At 44.3% G+C, this 18845-nt stretch overlaps 1 protein-coding gene across 1 annotated transcript in view; it reads left to right on the top strand.

Annotated features, from left to right (window-relative positions):
• LOC145405338 (RYamide receptor-like) overlaps positions 1-18845 on the top strand; it is a 51290-nt gene that overhangs the window by 6541 nt on the left and 25904 nt on the right. The window contains exons 2-4 of the mRNA XM_080276749.1: positions 9754-9796; positions 11233-11351; positions 13353-13587. Of these exons, the coding sequence (XP_080132875.1) occupies positions 9754-9796; positions 11233-11351; positions 13353-13587 (397 nt within the window). The remainder of the gene's footprint in view (positions 1-9753; positions 9797-11232; positions 11352-13352; positions 13588-18845) is intronic.

The following is an 18845-nucleotide window of genomic DNA, read 5'->3' as shown; positions in this document are numbered from 1 at the left end:
AGAAAAGAGATAAAGATGCAACAGTGCGGCGAAGAGACAAAGGTTGAAGGGAGTCAGTAAGAGGAGGAGAGTTAATGAGACGAAAAGCCTTTGACTCCACCCTATTGAGAAGAGCTGTATGTGGGGAGCCTCCCCACACATGAGAGTTGCACTGCACACAGGGGCGGATAAAACCCCTGTATAGAGTCAACAATTGTGCAGGGGTAAAGAAGGAGCGGAGTCGGCTTAGCACACCCAATCTCTTGGAAGCAGATTTTACAAGAGATGTAATATGATCTTTCCAAGATAAGTCCCGAGTAAATGAAACCCCAAGCATGTTCAAGGATGATGCAGGATTAAGCTGAATATTATTAAACATTAATGGGTATACCTGTGGAAGATTTTGTCGGGTTGATAGGTGTAAGAACTGAGTCTTACATGCATTAAAGACAACCACATTATTTTTACCCCAGTGTGTGTGTGTGTGTGTGTGTGTGTGTGTGTGTGTGTGTGTGTGTGTGTGTGTGTGTGTGTGTGTGTGTGTGTGTGCAGATAAATACTCATTCGTCTTCCCCCCAATTACCTTTTTCTTGTGTGAGATCTTCCAATGCCATCCTTCACTGTCAACGTGGATTTCTTTATTTCTCAATTTTTCGCAATTTCCCACTTTTTTTTTTTTTAGGGAATTCAATTGATTCTCGTTGCCAGTCCTTAATTATTTGGTGTATCTGATAGTTTTTAGTCTCTTGTCAGTGCTGTTTGTTGAAGCATATCACTTTTTTCTGTTACCTATCTTTATGTGTCTGTCCATTTGTCTTTATCTTTCCATCTATACATCTGTCTAGTCTATGTTCAGTCTCTGCCGATCTATCTATGTATGTCTATATTCGTATCTATGTATCTAACAATATATATTTATTTATATCCACTTATCTATCCGTCTATATATCTATCTGTCCATCCATCCACCTATCCATCCATCTGTCTATCCATCAATCCATCCATCTAACTTTCTATCTGTCTGTCTGTCTGTCTGTCTCTCTGTCTGCCTGTCTGTCATCCAATCTTTTTTTGCCCTAGCAGGAACATAGAGGCCCTGGGCTAGGCTATCCAGTCCTGACATTTAAAGCGAGGGTGACCAGCCTCACTCGCCCCTGAGCGCCATTTCATGATCAGTATCCCAACACGGTCTATTTGCAGTACTGTACCTGTAGGACGGCCCAACAGATGCAGTCGCTTACATGTGGTCGACAGGTCTGCTCGGGACAAACAGCATGAATAATAACAACAGCAACAACTTCAATCACTACTACTACTACTAGTTATTACTACTACTACTATTATTACTACTACTACTACAACCATTTACCCCTCCTTCCCTCCATCATGCCCATAATTCCATCACTCTGTCCACGTTAACTTGGAGTAATGAGCTGAAAAAGCCTGAGATCCACTTTGTTAAGGGGATGAAGGAAGTTTTATCGTGGACTCCAGGACAAACATTGCATTCTTTCCTTCCTTCCTTCCTTCTTTCCTTCCTTCCTTCCTTCCTTCCTTCCTTCCTTCCTTCCTTCCGTCCTTTCGTCCTTCCGTCCCTCTTTCCTTCCTGTCTTCCTTCCTTCTTACTCTTTCTTTCCTTCTCATTTTCTCTTTATCCTTTATCCTGTCTTGCTTTCTTTCTGTAGGTCTGTCTATCTATTTCCTTTTTTTCTTTGTTTTCACTTTCTCATTAAATCATTCTTTCTTTCTTTCTTTCTTTGTATTAGTCTATCTACCTAGCCATCCATCAATCTATCTGTCCATCTATCTATCTGTCTGTCTGTCAGTCTATATATCTATCTATCTATCTACCTTTTTTTTACACTACTGTCGCCTGATTATCTCCAGTCCACAGGTGTTTATAATGCAATATAATTATGGAAATTAATTTACTGTGAAAGATTGCGTAACAGAATATACCTTATAATTTTGGTGTCATGAATATTAATCAGATTTAAAGATATTTATAACTTTTAACTCTATCGACCTAAAAGTATCATTCTCTCTCTCTCTCTCTCTCTCTCTCTCTCTCTCTCTCTCTCTCTCTCTCTCTCTCTCTCTCTCTCTCATATTTCTTAAATTCTGAGTTGTGACAATAGATTAATCCTCGAATATGATGCTTGTCACGAAGAAGTGTTATGAAAAAGATGTAGAGCCAGATTTTTTTTTTTTTTCTGCCACTGAGCTACGTAAAAAAATAAAAAGCAAATGGACGAAAATCTAGGCCAAGATAGAGTGAGAGAACTGTGTGTGTGTGTGTGTGTGTGTGTGTGTGTGTGTGTGTGTGTGTGTGTGTGTGTGTGTGTGTGTGTGTGTGTGTGTGTGCGTGCGCGTGCGCGTGCGCGTGTGTGTGTGTGTGTGTGTGTGTGTGTGTGTGTGTGTGTGTGTGTGTGTGTGTGTGTGTGTGTGCTAGTCTGTGTGTCTGTGCGCGTGCTAATTTGTGTGTGTGTGTGTGTGTGCTAGTCTGTGTGTCTGTGCGCGTGCTAATTTGTGTGTGTGTGTGTGTGTGTGTGTAAAATTTCTGCCACTCCATTTTAAGTGGTGACAAAAGAGTTAAAAAAATTATTCTACTGTTTTTCTTTACAGTCCTGCGAGCCATTTTACAAACAAGAGGTGAATCCCTAGCACCTCTTCCTTAGCGATTTACTTTTGGATACGGCTCCTTAATATATTTTTCCACGGTGTAGGGCAAAGTATTGTGATATTTGAATGATTTAGATAACACAGAAGAGAAGGGCAATGTATAATAAGCAAAATAAATTGCTTAGGAAGAGGTGTTACGGAGGGGAAGGTATGGAAGGGGGAGTAAAGAAATGGGCGTGGAATGGGCTGGAATAGTGTAGTCATTGCTGTCAGTATCTTCCTTGCAGCATTTATTCATTCCTATAAGGAAAAGAGGAATAGAGCGAGAAGGGCTGTGCGTGATGCTAAAGTGGCAGCAGATGAGAGGTGGGGTAGGCGGCTGACAGAGAATTTTCAACAGAATAAGAAAATGTTTTGGAAGGAGGTGAAAAGGGTGCGAAAGGGAGAGTCTGGGAAGGAAGAACGAGTAAAAGCAGAGGATGGAAGGATGTTAATTGAGATGGATGCAGTAAGGAAGAGATGGGCAGAGTATTTTGAAAGATTGTTAAATGTAGAGGAGGAAAGGGTGGCTGAGATTGTGGCAGATAGAAGGGTGCAAGGAATAAATGTGTTGGGAGAGTTGAATGATTCTTTGATCACGAAGGAGGAAGTGGAGAAGGCAGTAAAGGAGATGAAAACAGGGAAAGCTGCAGGTATGGATGGGTGTGCTGTGGAATGCCTGAAGGGTGGTGGAGTGACTATTGTTGACTGGTTAGTAAGATTATTGAATGTGTGCTTTGAGAAAGGTATGGTGCCAATTGACTGGGCAAGTGCTTGTGTGGTCCCGTTGTATAAAGGCAAGGGTGATAAGTATGAATGTACTAGCTTTAGGGGTATAAGTCTGTTGAGTGTTGTAGGTAAAGTGTATGGTAGAGTGTTAATTATGAGAGTTAGAGAGGGTACAGAGGGAGTGATTAGTGATGAGCAGTGTGGCTTTAGGAGAGGGAGGGGATGCGTTGATCAGGTGTTTGCTGTGAGACAAGTGTGTGAAAAGTATTTAGCGAAAGGCAAGGATGTGTTTTGGGCATTTATGGATTTAGAGAAAGCGTATAATAGAATTGATAGGGAGGCTTTGTGGACTGTTTTAAGATTGTATGGACTTGATGGTAGGTTACTAAAAGGGGTGAAAAGTTTTTATGTAAATAGTAGAGCGTGTGTAAGAGTGGGAAATGCTGTGAGTGATTGGTTTCCCGTGAGAGTGGGGCTGCGACAGGGATGTGTGATGTCGCCTTGGTTGTTTAATATTTACATGGATGGTGTTGTAAGGGAGGTGAATGCAAGAGTTTTAGGTGGTCTGAGTCTGGTAAATGTTGATGGAGGAGAGTGGAATCTGAAGCAACTGCTGTTTGCAGATGATACTGCATTGGTGACTGATTCAGAGGAGAAATTGAGACAGTTGGTAGAGGAGTTTGGAAGGGTGTGTGAAAGGAGGAAATTGAAAGTAAATGAGAATAAGAGTAAAGTGATGAAGTGTACGAGGTTGATAGATGGTAGGGGGATGAATATAGTTTTGAATGGTGAGTTGCTTGAGGAGGTAGATTGTTTTAAATATCTAGGGTCACATGTTGCTGTGGATGGAAGAATAGATGCAGAAGTGAAGTTTAGAATTAATGAAGTAGGAAAGGTGCTGGGAGGAATGAAAAAGTGTTTAAATGTCGTTCGCTTAGAATGGATGTAAAGAGAAGGCTGTATGAGGGTGTTGTGGTACCGACTGCGTTATATGGGGCTGAAACATGGAATATGGGTGTAGCAGAGAGGAAAAGTTTGAATGTAATGGAGATGAGATGTCTGAGGAGTATGTGTGGAGTGACGCGTATGGATCGAGTGCGAAATGATGAAGTGCGAAGGAGAACTGGAGTTGTTCGGGAGATGGCTGGTAGAGTTGAGCAGAGGGTGTTGCAATGGTTTGGGCATATGGAGAGAATGGATAATGAGCGATTGGTGAAAAAGATAACTAGATCTGATGTGAGAGGTGTAAGACTGAGAGGAAGACCATGAATAGGATGGATGGACAGTGTGAAGAGAGCGCTGGATGCGAGAGGGATGTCTGTTGAGCAAGGAAGAGTGGCTGTGCGTGACAGAAATAAATGGAGAGAAATTGTGAATGAATAAGTGATGACGCAGCCCTGAGGGGATATTCTCCCGCATTTGGTCTGATCAGCTAGTCAGGTCAGGTGCGGGTAAGGGGATGGGTCTGTTATGATGTGGCAGGGGTAAACCAGTTCTGCTGTCGGGCCCTGCTGTGGATGTCACTGCTTGCATTGCGCAGTTGACCCTTGTGCGGTGTGATGCGGTGAGGATCTGTCCGTTCTCCCCTTTGGGGCTAAGATGCGAATGAATGTGTTTGAATGGATGAGTAAATGGAGAGTGAGTCGTCCTGTCTCGGCTACCTCCCTTTCCTTGGGGGAAGCAGCCTAGGTATATAGATAGATAGATAGATAGATATTCCCACTGCCACATCAGCGCCCACACCGGCCGACTGAGCCGTACCCGCACCAAGCCTAAAAGCGAAGTGAGAGAGGGTAAAGAAATGGCCGGGGAAGGACAAAGAGGCTTCCTAACACCTTTTCCTATGTGATTTATTTTGATGAATACAACTTTCCACCCTCTTCTGTGTTACTTAAATAATTGTAATATCACCATAATCTGCGTAAATAACGTACAAAACGATATTAGCCTGTTATATTAAAAAATAAATCGGTGAGGAAGAGGTGTTAGGGAGCCCTGGAGCTGTGGAGGGGGTGGGGAGGGACTGAGGTAGTAATAGTTGCATTCCCAGGATTATGTCAGTGTGAACCCTGTGGACTGTAGGCCAAAGCTGCCCCGATTCCGCGGTTCACCATCCTCCTCTCGGGGGATAGGGAGGAGAATGAGGGACGTTTGTATAAGCGGCCAGAGGATTCACCTAATTATACCAGTGCCACCACGTGAAGGGTCCCTGTGTAGCAGCCGGAAGGGGTTAGGAAAGTATATCCTGTGAAAGTTAATGCTGTCGGATCTGGCTTGAATGCAGTGAAGGTGTATGTCACGGCTTTCTCCACTAGTAAGGACAAATTGATCTCGCGTTGTTCTGTCAGTCGCCTTGCCAATCAGGCCAAATGGCTGCTTCATAATGCATTTATGTTAACTAATATAATCTGCAGTTAACGTTCACGGGCTCCTGTAACTCACTCAGTTCAGTAATATCTCTCTCGTTAACAGGAGCGGAACGTTAAAGTTGTCTCGACTATGACAAGAGTGTATCATATGTAGCGCATACGGTATGATTCATTATATTAAGTGAATTGAGTATTATACATGTCTATTATCATCCCTCTGTTTCACATACACTAAGTTCAATTCCCCTAAACTAGGACTGAAATTGTCATCCCTCCTTCTTGAATGCTGGGTCGTAAAAGTAGATTAACACAAGAAAGTAAAGCCAGTCACGAAGAAGTGCCATGGAAAGGATGTAGAGCCTTAGCACTGTCCTTTTCCTCAAGTGACCTACGTGAAATAAGCTGCAAAAGGATGAAAATCTCGGCCAAGTTAAGGTGATAAGAGCATAAAATAAATACATGGCTACAATTATGAATATGATCTTTTAGCTAGATGGCCAGCAGGACTATAACCAATATTACAACTACGCCAGTATGTGTGATGGGTTCTCTGTAAGCTAAATTCCCCAGCAGGTTTGGCTATGTGGACAGGATGAATAATGAGAGACTGACTAGAAGAGTAAATGCAAGCGAGGTGGAGGGGGAGAGGAGATGGGGGAGGCCAAGGTTGTGATGAAGGGATGGAGTGGAGATGATGGAGAATGAGAGACTGACTAGAATTGTGAATGTGAGTGAGGTGGAGGGGGAGAGGGCATGGGGGAGACCAAGGACTAGATGGAGGAATGGAGTGGAAAGGATGGAGAATAAGACTGACTAGAAGAGTGAATGTGAATGAGCTGGAGGGGTAGAGGAGGGGGGGGAGACCGAGGATGCCATGGAGAGATGGAGTGGAGAGGATGGATAATGAGAGACTGACTAGAAGAGTATATATGAGTGAGGTGGAGGGGGAAAAGAGGTGGGAGATCCTGAAGATAAGATGGAGGGATGGAGTGGAGAGATTTATGAGAGAGGAGAGTGTGAGCTTTAGTGAGGGTAGTCAAATGGCAGATTTTTTTTTGTGGACATTCCTTATGGGTTAAGGCGTCTAGCAGTAGATACATAGATAGATATATGAATAGATAGATAGACAGATAAATAAATAGATAGATGTCACTTTCCTTAAAGGAAAGTTACATGGTAATTTTGCAAAGAGGCAGTTTCATATACAATATTATATCTACAATCAGTCAGTCCATTAATACATAGAGCAGCACCATCTGGGGGAATATTTTTACATCATCCTTTCATTTATTGTACAGAAAATGTTGAGAAAATTGATACATGCGGTTGGTTAGGTGCGCAAGGCGAGGCAAGGACTGCGGAGGCTGTAATGATGTGTGAATTGTTATCTGCACTGTGTACGCTGTTGATAGGTATGTTCCATTTGTTTCTCTTTTTCTGAATCCTACTTCTCTCAATCTGGGGGCTAAAAGAGAAAAAGGGTGGGGGGGGGGATCAAGAGGATTACGACGACGACGAAGACGACGACGACGACAACGACGTTGATGGTGATATTGGTGACGATGACGAAAACGACAACGACGACGACGACGATGATGATAATAATGACGATGGTGGTGGTGGTAATTTCCAATCCCCTAACGTCTTTTCAATTTTATATTTCAAAATTATTAATCCATTATTGTATTTCCTATCACTGTTGTCATAATTTTCATGAAACAGTCAGCACACCTGGGCAAAATCATGACCAGCTGTAATAGGAAGATAATTTTTAAGTGACGCAGCCGAACAACCGAACAGCACCTAACCAGGGTTGGAAGAGGGCCCTTCCCACGGCGAGGTTCAGGGAAATATGAGATGATTGGAGTTCTGGGTGGTCACTGCAGCTACTTTGCTCTACCCAGGATGCACAATGCCTCCTAGTGAAGGCTCCTCGTTAGTGCCTAGAAGGGTGTACAGACAATGGTACTCACCGTACTGCATCGGTGTGGTGTAGGTCAGGTGCCTTGTCCTCTTGCCTGCCGCTGACACGGCTTATTGAAAATTATCTGTTTATCGTTTGCTTAAAACTATTTTGCTATCCCTTATTAAAAGCTGTCTATCATTCTATCGCCACACGTCTTAATCTCGTAAGGGGTGACCACAATCATTTCTGGCTCGTTTAATCACTTGTTATACAGACAGTATCTTCGCTAAATCTGACGAATACACTGCAGAAGAAGCGACCCATTTGAAGCAGTTGTAAATTTTCTTGTTTCACAGTCCAGTCAACATGTTTAAAGTGGTCCGTAAACAGCACTCCTCTAGAGACCTATGACGGTAGCTTGTGTGTTGTGGGGACGGCTCGGTCTGTCGGTGTGGGCATGGGTGCGACAGTGGGGGTACAGAATGAATTAATGATGCAGGACAGGCACTGATAACGCTAACTTGAACTGTCCTCTTAATGGATGACTGATATATAGATAGACAGATATACAAGCAGATAGATAGACAGATATACATAAAGATAGATAGATAGATAGATATGCATATAGATACATACATACATAGATACATACATACATACATATCGATTGACAGAGGTAGATAGATAGATAGGTAGATAGAAAGATATCATGCTCCTCTTCCACTCCAACGGGGAACTTCTCGGGTATTGAGGGGATGGCTCAGTCAGTGTTGTTGATGCCTACCCTGCATCACTTACTCATTCCTACTTCCACTGCCACACCCACGCCCACACCAGCAGACTGAGCCGTTCCCGCAACACAAGATACCGCTAGGTTAGTGTGTAATGAGGCACTGTTACGGACCTTCACGTATGTTATTCCATGTTAACTGCAACTTTTGTTTTCATTTCAGTCTCACTAACAACAGTAAGGAAGCTCCCAAGCACCACTTCCTTAACGATTAATTTTTGGATATGGCTAGTTAACATCCTTTTCTACTTTACTTATGCAGACTATGGAGAAACGGAAAGGATTTATATTATACAGAACAGAACAATAAGGTGCAAAAAGCAAACTAAACCGCTTAGGAAAATGTGTGAGGGAGCTTCCTTAACCGACGAGATTATAGACCAAGTTCGTTCACAAAGCACACGTCTATTTCACAATTTTCACTACACAACTGTATACATGGGGCGCAGCCAAAGGGGGGGCGGGGAGATCTGTGCCCCTCCTTTTTTCCAACAGGATAAATTGAACTGCAAGGCAGTCATAGAGTCATTTATCTTTATATTTGTTCTTTTAGTTATTACTGATGGTTTTCTGAGTTGTCTCTACTGCTTCCTTTACTGTTTAACACGAGATTTTTTTTTTTTCAATAATCCACATACTTTCATAATATCCACCAAGCAGTTTTATCTCAAGAACACTGTCAATAAAAACTCAGCCCCTCTCCCCCGTAACAAAATCCTGTCTTGCTGACACCTCTTCCTAAGTGATTCATTTGCTCGTTACACCTTGCCATCCTATTGTGTGTTACTGAAATCCTTCTGACATCGCCGTACCTGCATAAATAACGTTCAAAACGAAGTCAACAAGCCGTATCCAAAAGATAAATCACTAAGGAAATGTGTTAGGTAGCTTCCTTAACCGATGAGAATACGAGCCTCCGTCTCACAATCCACCCTCCAGCCTCACCCAACACAGGCTCACTGATGACTGATGCGATGGTTCATGGTGCTAGAAACTTCGCGTCTTGTTATCGATATCCATTGGGAGACATGGAAACACGAAATATCGTATCTGGAAATGGATAAGCGACAAAGTATCTCGAATCTGGGCGTGAAAATAATCATGTCTCGCAGCTGTGTCGCAACTGTCTCGCAGGAGGTGCGAGACATTTTTGGATTTTTTCTCGTAGCAGCTTAGTGTTGCACAACAAAGTATTCTGGTCTGGGGGCGTAGGTGTGAAAATTGTGTCCCGTAACAGTTTAGCAACTGTTTCGAAGCTGTTGTGAGACGTTGCTAGATTCCCCTCCTCGCAGTTTAGATGAAACTGTTACTCTCAACAGTCTCAAAGTATTTGCGAGACATTCTGGAATCGTCTTGCAGCAGGTTAGTTGGATGGAAGTGTCTTGCCTCTGTCTCGAAGCAGCTGCGAGATAATTCTGGATTCTTCTCGCGGTAGTTTAGGCACAATAACAAATTAACCTGGGGATGTGGATTCTCTAACATATATGCATTGGATTACCTTTCGCAATTTACGTTGCTGTTTCCTGGTGCAGGCATGATTTTTGCATCCAAGTAACCCATAGAATCCCTCGCCTGCATCCGCCCCCTGCCAGTAGGGCCACATGTATGGGTTATAGGGGTGCAGAACTCCATCCCACACCCACCTGTGCCAACAAACATTTGTTGGGGACGTGAGGTCAGATTTTGCTTTACAGGAAGAACTAAGGACAGGGAAATATTCAGCGCCAACTCTTCCTTGTCCTTCCTGTTAAAACAGATAGGCCTATACAGGGTAGTCCATGTATAGCGCTCTTCAACCACTCGGCAGGGAGATTTCTCGTGCGTTGTGGGAACGGCTCAGTCAACTTTATCAGTGTCTATCCCGCACCATTTTTTCACTTCCTACTTCCACTTTCATACTCATGCACACACGAGCAGACTAAGCCGTCCCAGCAACACGCAAAATACCACCGGGGGAATTTCTATTGGAGAGCTAATATAACCCATCCTGTATACACTGATCTATTGAATCAGGTGACGGATTTCATTGGTTTCTTCTCCCTACCTCCAGACGATTTTATTCATCGAGATAAATGAAAGCTTTACCTAATCTCTCCAGTTTAAAAAGTCTCTCCTAAGCGAGAATAACATCATCTGGAACTATACTTGCTTTACTATAACTTGGACTAAAATTGCCATCTCTCCACCTTCAGTGCTGAGTTGACGCAATAGACTGACAATGCACTATGATGCTAGTCACGAGGCAGTGCTATAAAAATAACATGCAGTCTTATCATCTTTTCCAGCCACAAAACTAAATAGCATATGCCATTAAAAAAAAAAAAATCCTTGCCAAGTTTAACTGAAAGAACTATACCTCACAAACTGACCTCTATTCTCCTTCTATAATTCATTCACTTAAAGTTGGCAGACATTTTCGTCCTTTTGCAGTCTATTTCCTCATTGACTAAGACAATACTACGGCTCTGCATCCTTCCCATAGCATTTCTTCGTGATTAGCATCTTCCTCAAGGGTTAATCTCATGCTATAGCTCAGTATTTAAGATGGACAGATGGCCATTTTACGACTAGTTAAAGTGAACAGAGCTTAGTCCGGCTCACCGCATCTCTACATCCTTTCCATAGCACTTCTTCGTGACTAGCATCTTCCTCTAAGGTTAATCACATATTATAGCTCAGTACTCAGGACGGAAAGATGACACCTAGTTAAAGTGAACAGAGCATACATCGTCTCACAGCATCTCTACATCCTTTCCATAGCACTTCCTCGTGACTAACACCTTCTCTCTCCCCCACAGAGCACCACGTCCTGGAGGGTGACTGTGGACAGAACGTACGCCACATGAACTTCACCCCCTACGACTACCCCTACAGGACGGAAACCTGGATACCGTTTACCTGGCGAGAACTAGTCAAGGTGAGAGGGCGGGGAAGGAGGCTCCCTAACACCTCTACCTTAGCGATTTATTTTCCAAACTATCCTTTAACATCGTCTTTTGTGCATCTTATATCTTGTCAGTGTCGACATAGATTGCATAAACAAAACACAAGCATATAGCAACGGAGCAGAATTAAACCGGTAAGGAAGAGGCGTTAGTGCAGAATCAGAACTAAACCGGTAAGGAAGAGGTGTTAGTGCAGAATCAGAACTAAACCGGTAAGGAAGAGGTGTTAGTATGCTTCCTAATCGCAGCAAAATACCGCCCTTTGGCTCGAAGCTCCGTAACACCTTTTCCTTAGCAATTTATTTTCCTTATTACGCCTTACTGCCTTCTTCTCTGTCACTTGAATAATTGAAGTGGCGTCATATTCAGCACAGGTAACACAGAAATCGATATCAGCTGGCCATTTCCAAACATAAATCGCTGAGGAAGAGGTGCTGGGGAGCTTCCTTCACCGATGGAAATACAGACCTTAAGCTTGTATTCTCGAAGGTTAAGGAAGCTCCCTAACACCTGTTCCTTAGAGATTTATTTTTGGATATGGCTGTTTAATGTCCTTTTGTACGTTATTTATCCAGTGTATGGCGATATTGGAGGGATTTATGTAATACACAATAAGACAATAAGGTGTAATCTGCAAAATAAATCACTTAGGAGAAGGTGTTAGGGAACTTCCTCAATCGACGGGAACATCGGCCTTAGATTCCCTTCACATGGCGGGAAAACTGGAAGTGAGGAGAGGGGGAAGGAAGGAGTGACCAAAGCCCTTTATCTTGTCGGCTAACAAAGTTCCCTAACACCTTTTCGTAAGCGATTTATTTTGCCTATTACGCCTTGCTCTCCTCCTCTGTTATATAAATCCTTCCAATATCACCATGCTCCGCGTAAATAACATTCAAAACGTTGTTAACCAAACATTCACAACAATGAGTCGCTAAGGAAGAGGTGCTAGGGAGTCTGCCTAAGAGACGAGAATTTCAGCACAAGTCCGGCATTCCCGTCAGTTAAGGAAGTTCCCTAACACCTATCCCTAAGCGATTTATATGTTTATTATACCTTACTGTCCTCTTCTGTGTTAAGTAAATAATTCTAATATCGCCATACTTTGTATCAGTAAGGCACAAAAAGATATTAACTAGCCATATCGAAAAACAAACCGCTAAGGAGGAGGTGCTGGGAAGTCTCCTTCAGCGACGAGAAAAAGGGCCCAATTTTCCTTTCACATGGCGGCACGAGGGGAGGGGAGAGGAGAGGAGAGGAGCGGAGAGGAGAGGAGAAAGGAAAGGAGAGAGAAGGAATGTCGGAGAGAGGAGAGGAGAGAGAAGGAATGTCGGAGAGAGGAGAGGAGAGAGAAGGAATGTCGGAGAGAGGAGAGGAGAGAGAAGGAATGCCGGAGAGAGGAGAGGAGAGAGAAGAAGTGTCGGAGAAAGGAGAGGGAGAGGAAAGGGTACAATAAGGAAAGGGGGACGTACAGGATGGTTCATATACTACCTTTTGTGTGTGTGTGTGTGTGTGTGTGTGTGTGTGTGTGTGTGTGTGTGTGTGTGTGTGTGTGTGTGTGTGTGTGTGTGTGTGTGTGTATGTGTGTGTGTGTGTGTGTGTGTGTGAGAGAGAGAGAGAGAGAGAGAGAGAGACCTAAGCGCATTACGACTTATCAAGGAAGGAAATCGGCCAAAATAAGCGCCTTAACTATTCCGAGAAAAAGAATGAATAGCCAATCCATCTATTATGCCAGCAGAATGTCCCCAATACTCTCCTTGAAGATTGGCCCTTTGTGTCATCCGTCTCCTCTCTCTCTCTCTCTCTCTCTCTTCCTCTGCAGAAACCTCACTCCACTTGTGTTTCTGCCTTTGTGTTTGTGCAGGTGTGTGTGTGTGTGTGTGTGTGTGCGTGTGTGTTTATGCTTCCGTGCGCGTCTGTGTTACTAGGCTTGGTAATATGCCTACTGACCCTATACCACCCCTGTACGCCTTCAGGTGGTGGCATACGTAGTGGTCTTCCTTGTATCGCTGGCGGGCAATCTACTAGTGATCCTGGTCGTCTGCTACAACACACACATGCGCACCTCCACCAACCAGTACCTAGTCAACCTGGCCGCTGCTGATCTCCTAGTCACTCTGGTCTCCATGTGGGTGCATATAGTGAGGCACCTCTCGCATCCCAACTACGTGCTGCCAGCCCTTCTGTGTAAGCTGGATGCGTTCGTTCAAGGTGGGTTTTTTCCTTCAGTCCCCCCCCCTCCCTCTCTCTCTCTCTCTCTCTCTCTCTCTCTCTCTCTCTGCCCTGTAAATCGGATGCATCCGTTTAAGGTGAGTTTTCATATCAATCCATCATCTAACACCTCTCTCTCTCTCTCTCTCTCTCTCTCTCTCTCTCTCTCTCTCTCTCTCTCTCTCTCCTCTCAATGATCGGAGTACCCCAGGTTTAGGCAGGCAAAGAGGGAACGCAAACATTGACCTTGTGAATTATTAGTAAGTAGCCAGTATTCCTTTTATGAGAGAGAGAGAGACTAAGTTCGAGGTCCTTTTGAGTGGTCCGGTGTGTGTGTGTGTGTGTGTGTGCAATTTTTCTTAGATGATGAAGTCTTTTATTTTCCCCATATTATTTCTCTATTAAGCCTACCCACTACTTTATAACACAGAGAGGATACTATGATGATGATGATGATGTTGGTAATAATAATAATAATAATAATAATAATAATAATAATGATGATGATGATGATGATGGTGATGGATGCCTCAGAGCGATGCAGAGAGGATGAGACCATTATTGACTCTATTAATTACGTAATGATTACACCGATTAATTATTTATGACAGGCTGTCAATATATGATGGGCAGAATTATATACATCACTTATCTATCTATCTATCTATCTAGGTCTGTCTGTCTCTGTATTTTTCTATCTGCCTGTCTGTCTAACACCTGAAACCTTAATCCCGTAAGGAGTGGCCAGAAGAAAATCGTCTCCAAGTCACACTGTCCTCTGCTATCTCCAATTCATACCCCTCCCTCTCGTACGTGAATACAGTATCTCCACCACTTCATCTCATCCTTGGTCTCCCTCTCTCCCCCTCCACCTCACTGACAAGCGATCTCCTAGTCAGTCTCTCTAACTCCTTTAACATGAGGATTTATTTTTAGATGGGAATCTCTAGGAAAGGCTCTGTCCGTCTGCCTCTTACTAATGATTTACGGACGCGAGGTTTTCACTGCCGTAGATTTTAGCTAGTTTAGTGAAGTCACACCACACCACACTACGCCATACCAGTCTCATACCACACCACACCACACCACAGCATACCAATTTCCCAAACCACGTCAGACCACACCACACCGCACCACACCACTCTCCCAAACCACACCACTCCACACCACACCACTCTTCCAAACCACACCACACCACACCACTCTCCCAAACCTCACCATACCACTCCACACCACACCACTCTCCCAAACCTCACCATACCACTCCACACCACACCACTCTCCCAAACCACACCACACCGCACCACAACACTCTCCCAAACCACACCACAGTACTTTGCACAACACCACTCTCCCAATCCACACCACACAACACTACTCTCCCAAACCACAACACACTGCACCACTCGCCCAAACCACACCACACCACTCCACACCACACCACTCCACACCACACCACTCTCCCAAACCACAACACACCACACCACTCTCCCAAGCCACACCACTCTCCCAAACCACACCACACCACACCACTCTCCCAAACCACACCACACCACACCACACCACACCACTCTCCCAAACCACACCACACCACACCACACCACACCACTCTCCCAAACCACACCACACCACTCTCCCAAACCACACCACACCACACCACTCTCCCAAACCACACCACACCACACCACACCACACCACTCTCCCAAACCACACCACACCACACCACTCTCCCAAACCACACCACACCACACCACTCTCCCAAACCACACCACACCACACCACTCTCCCAAACCACACCACACCACACCACACCACACCACACCACACCACACCACACCACACCACTCTCCCAAACCACAACACACCACACCACCCTCCCAAACCACACCACACCACACCACACCACACCACTCTCCCAAACCACACCACACCACACCACTCTCCCAAACCACACCACACCACACCACTCTCCCAAACCACACCACACCACTCTCCCAAACCACACTACACCACTCTCCCAAACCACACCACACCACTCTCCCAAACCACAACACACTACACCACTCTCCCATACCACACTATACCACAACACACCACTCTCCCAGACCACGACACACTACACCACTCTCCCAAACCACACTACACCACACCACACCACTCCACACCACAACACTCTCCCAAACCACAACACACCACTCTCCCTAACCATACCACAATACTCCGCACCACACCACTCTCCCAAACCACACCACACCACACCACACCATACCACACCACTCTCCCAAACCACACCACACCACACTACTCTCCCAAACCACAACACACCACACTACTCTCCCAAACCACACCACACCACTCTCCCAAACCACACCACACCACACTACTCTCCCAAACCACACCACACCACACCACTCTCCCAAACCACAACACACCACACCACTCTCCCAAACCACACCACACCACACTACTCTCCCAAACCACAACACACCACACTACTCTCCCAAACCACACCACACCACACCACTCTCCCAAACCAAGCCACACCACACTACTCTCCCAAACCACACCACACCACACTACTCTCCCAAACCACGCCACACCACACCACTCTCCCAAACCACAACACACCACACCACTCTCCCAAACTGCAGCAGCAGAAAAGTAGTGGTAATAATAATAGTAGTTGTTGTTGCTGTTTTTGTAGTCCCAGGTTCGTCTGAAACATGAACCCAGTGGACTACAGGCTGAAGTTGCCCTCATCCTACAGCTGACCATCTTCCTTTTAGGGGAGGTCAAAGGTCAGAGTCACATAGTAAAAGTCAAATCGTTTTTATCCGAATGACGCCATACTTTGAGAAGGGTTCAGGGTAAGACAAGGCTAAAAGAGGTCGATTTTGAAGACGGTCAGTGAGAGGTGAAGGTCACAGGGAGAGGTCAAAGGTTAAGGACACGGCAAAACCGGTTTCACATTCAGATAAGCCTCGGGTTGCAGGTGATACAACTACTGCTGCCACTACTAATACTAATACTACTGCTATTACTACTACTACTGCTACTGTTACTACTACTGCAACATCAACTGCTGCTACTACTACTACTACTACTACTACTACTACTACTACTACTACGACTACTACTACTACTACGACTACAACTACTTCAACTACTACTACTACTACTACTACTACTATCTTTTTAATCTTTACCATCCAGTTGGGAATTATATTGAGAAGATCAACACCAACCTTCATATTAATTATAGTTCACCATTTAGAGTTGTAATGTGAAAGTAAACACTATTATAATTCCCATAATACAATCCGTTGGCCCCAAACACGCCAACGACTGTGGTTACCAGCCATTTACTAGTACTTTTATTACTTTTTTCCCTTAGCATTACAGTGTACAAAAAGACATTAATCTACTGGAGTCGCTGGTCTATGCGACTCTCGACCACTGTAGCTTCGTAATCCACACCCGCCAGAGAGACAGGCCTGAGGGCTGATGATCTTGTGCCCTTGAGACATAGCAGAGCAGACCTCACGAGGGAGAATGACAGTCGACATCTCATCCAGGCCGTAGCTGAACTCTGCGGTTGATGTTTCTTCTCACAAAGAACCTCTGCCAGTCTCGAGCAGAATCCCACCGCCTCTAAACCTGTCCCCTTATAAATTGTACTGCTACTAATACCACTGCTACTATAGCAACTGCTACTACTACTACTACTACCATTATTCTACTGCTGCTACTACTACTACTACTACCATTATTCTACTGCTACTACTACTACTATCACTACCACCACCAAAAGAAAACTGCTACTACTACTACTACTACTATCACTACCACCACCAAAAGAAAACTGCTACTACTACTACTACTATCACTACCACCACCAAAAGAAAACTGCTGCTACTACTACTACTACTACTACTACTACTAATAATAATAATAATAATAATAATAATAATAACAATGTAGGTGGGGGCGCTCACCATCCACTCACTTGATGTAGTGCTGCTCTCCGGTGTCTGCCCTTTCCCCTCCTCCATCCTTCTTTCGATCCATCCTCTTCTGTCTTTCTTTCCTTCATTTTTTCCTCTTTCTTCTGCCTGTGGGTGACTTTACACTCCCTCTTCTGTCCTTCTTTCCTTCATTCTTTCCTCTTCCTTCTGCCTGTGGGTGACTCTACACTGAGTGACAAGTCAAATGGTTTCCTGTACACCAGGAAACAATTTACTACGCTGGGTGGTAACTATATAACCAAATTTTGGCGCCTGGTGGTTTAGTGGATAATATCGGTGCTCCAATCGAATTGAGCAGGTGAAGGCTTATATCCAAGGGGTGGTTGGGGTTTATTGCTCACGTAAAGCCACTCAGGGATGAGTGAGACTGGTCACTCTCATCTTAAATGTCAGGACAAACTTGCCTAGCCCCGGGCTCCTACGCTCCTCATGGGGCAACATAGGATTGGATGATGGATGGATAGATGGATGATAATAATAATAATAATAATAGCAGTAGCAATAGTAGTAGTAGTAGTAGTAGTAATAATAGTAGTAGTAGTAGTGGTAGCAGTACATGGTGGGTCAGTTCGATATTGTTGGCTGCCTGTGTAATCTAGACTACATCAAAATATCGACTTAAATAACTTAGACTATAGGTGTGTACGATGGCAAATAAATCGCAAAGGAGAATGTGCTAAGGAATCTACAATGGCAACGTGCAAAAAAATATCAGCGTATAGCATGTAAAACACATTGTTAAGGAAGAGCTGTTAGGCAATCTCACAGCATCCAAAATAAATTGCTAAAGAAGAGGCGCTACGGAATCTCACAGCATCCAAAAGAAATCGCAAAGGGAGAGGTGCAACGGAATCTCCTGTCCCATGTAAAATAGAGCCCCGGGTTCGCTCAGGGCAGGCAAGGAACACCCTGCCCCTCCCTCCATCCATCCTCCAGTCCTTCCCTACGAGCCCGCCATCACTCTAGACCTGCACTCTTTTCACCTTAACTTGGCCCAAGGTTTCGTCCTTTTGCAGCTTATTTTACGTAGCTCAGTGGCAGAATAAGACAAAAACTACCGCTCTACCTTGTTCCCAGAGCACTTCTTCGTGACTAGGATATTGTACTGGTAATCTCTTATAACATCTTACTATTCATGATTGAGTGGTGATAATCTTAGGCTATAAATCAGAGCAAAAGGAGTATTGGCGTAAAACTGCCACTTCTCCACCTTGAATGTTGAGTTGTAACAAG

The sequence above is a fragment of the Coenobita brevimanus genome, chromosome 66 (genome assembly GCF_032717465.1).
Source record: "Coenobita brevimanus isolate Jiangsu-jjx chromosome 66, ASM3271746v2, whole genome shotgun sequence".
In the NCBI taxonomy this organism is placed as follows: Eukaryota; Metazoa; Arthropoda; class Malacostraca; order Decapoda; family Coenobitidae; genus Coenobita; species Coenobita brevimanus.
Note: the sequence above shows the minus strand (reverse complement) of the source record. Positions and strands in the feature narration are given on the sequence as shown.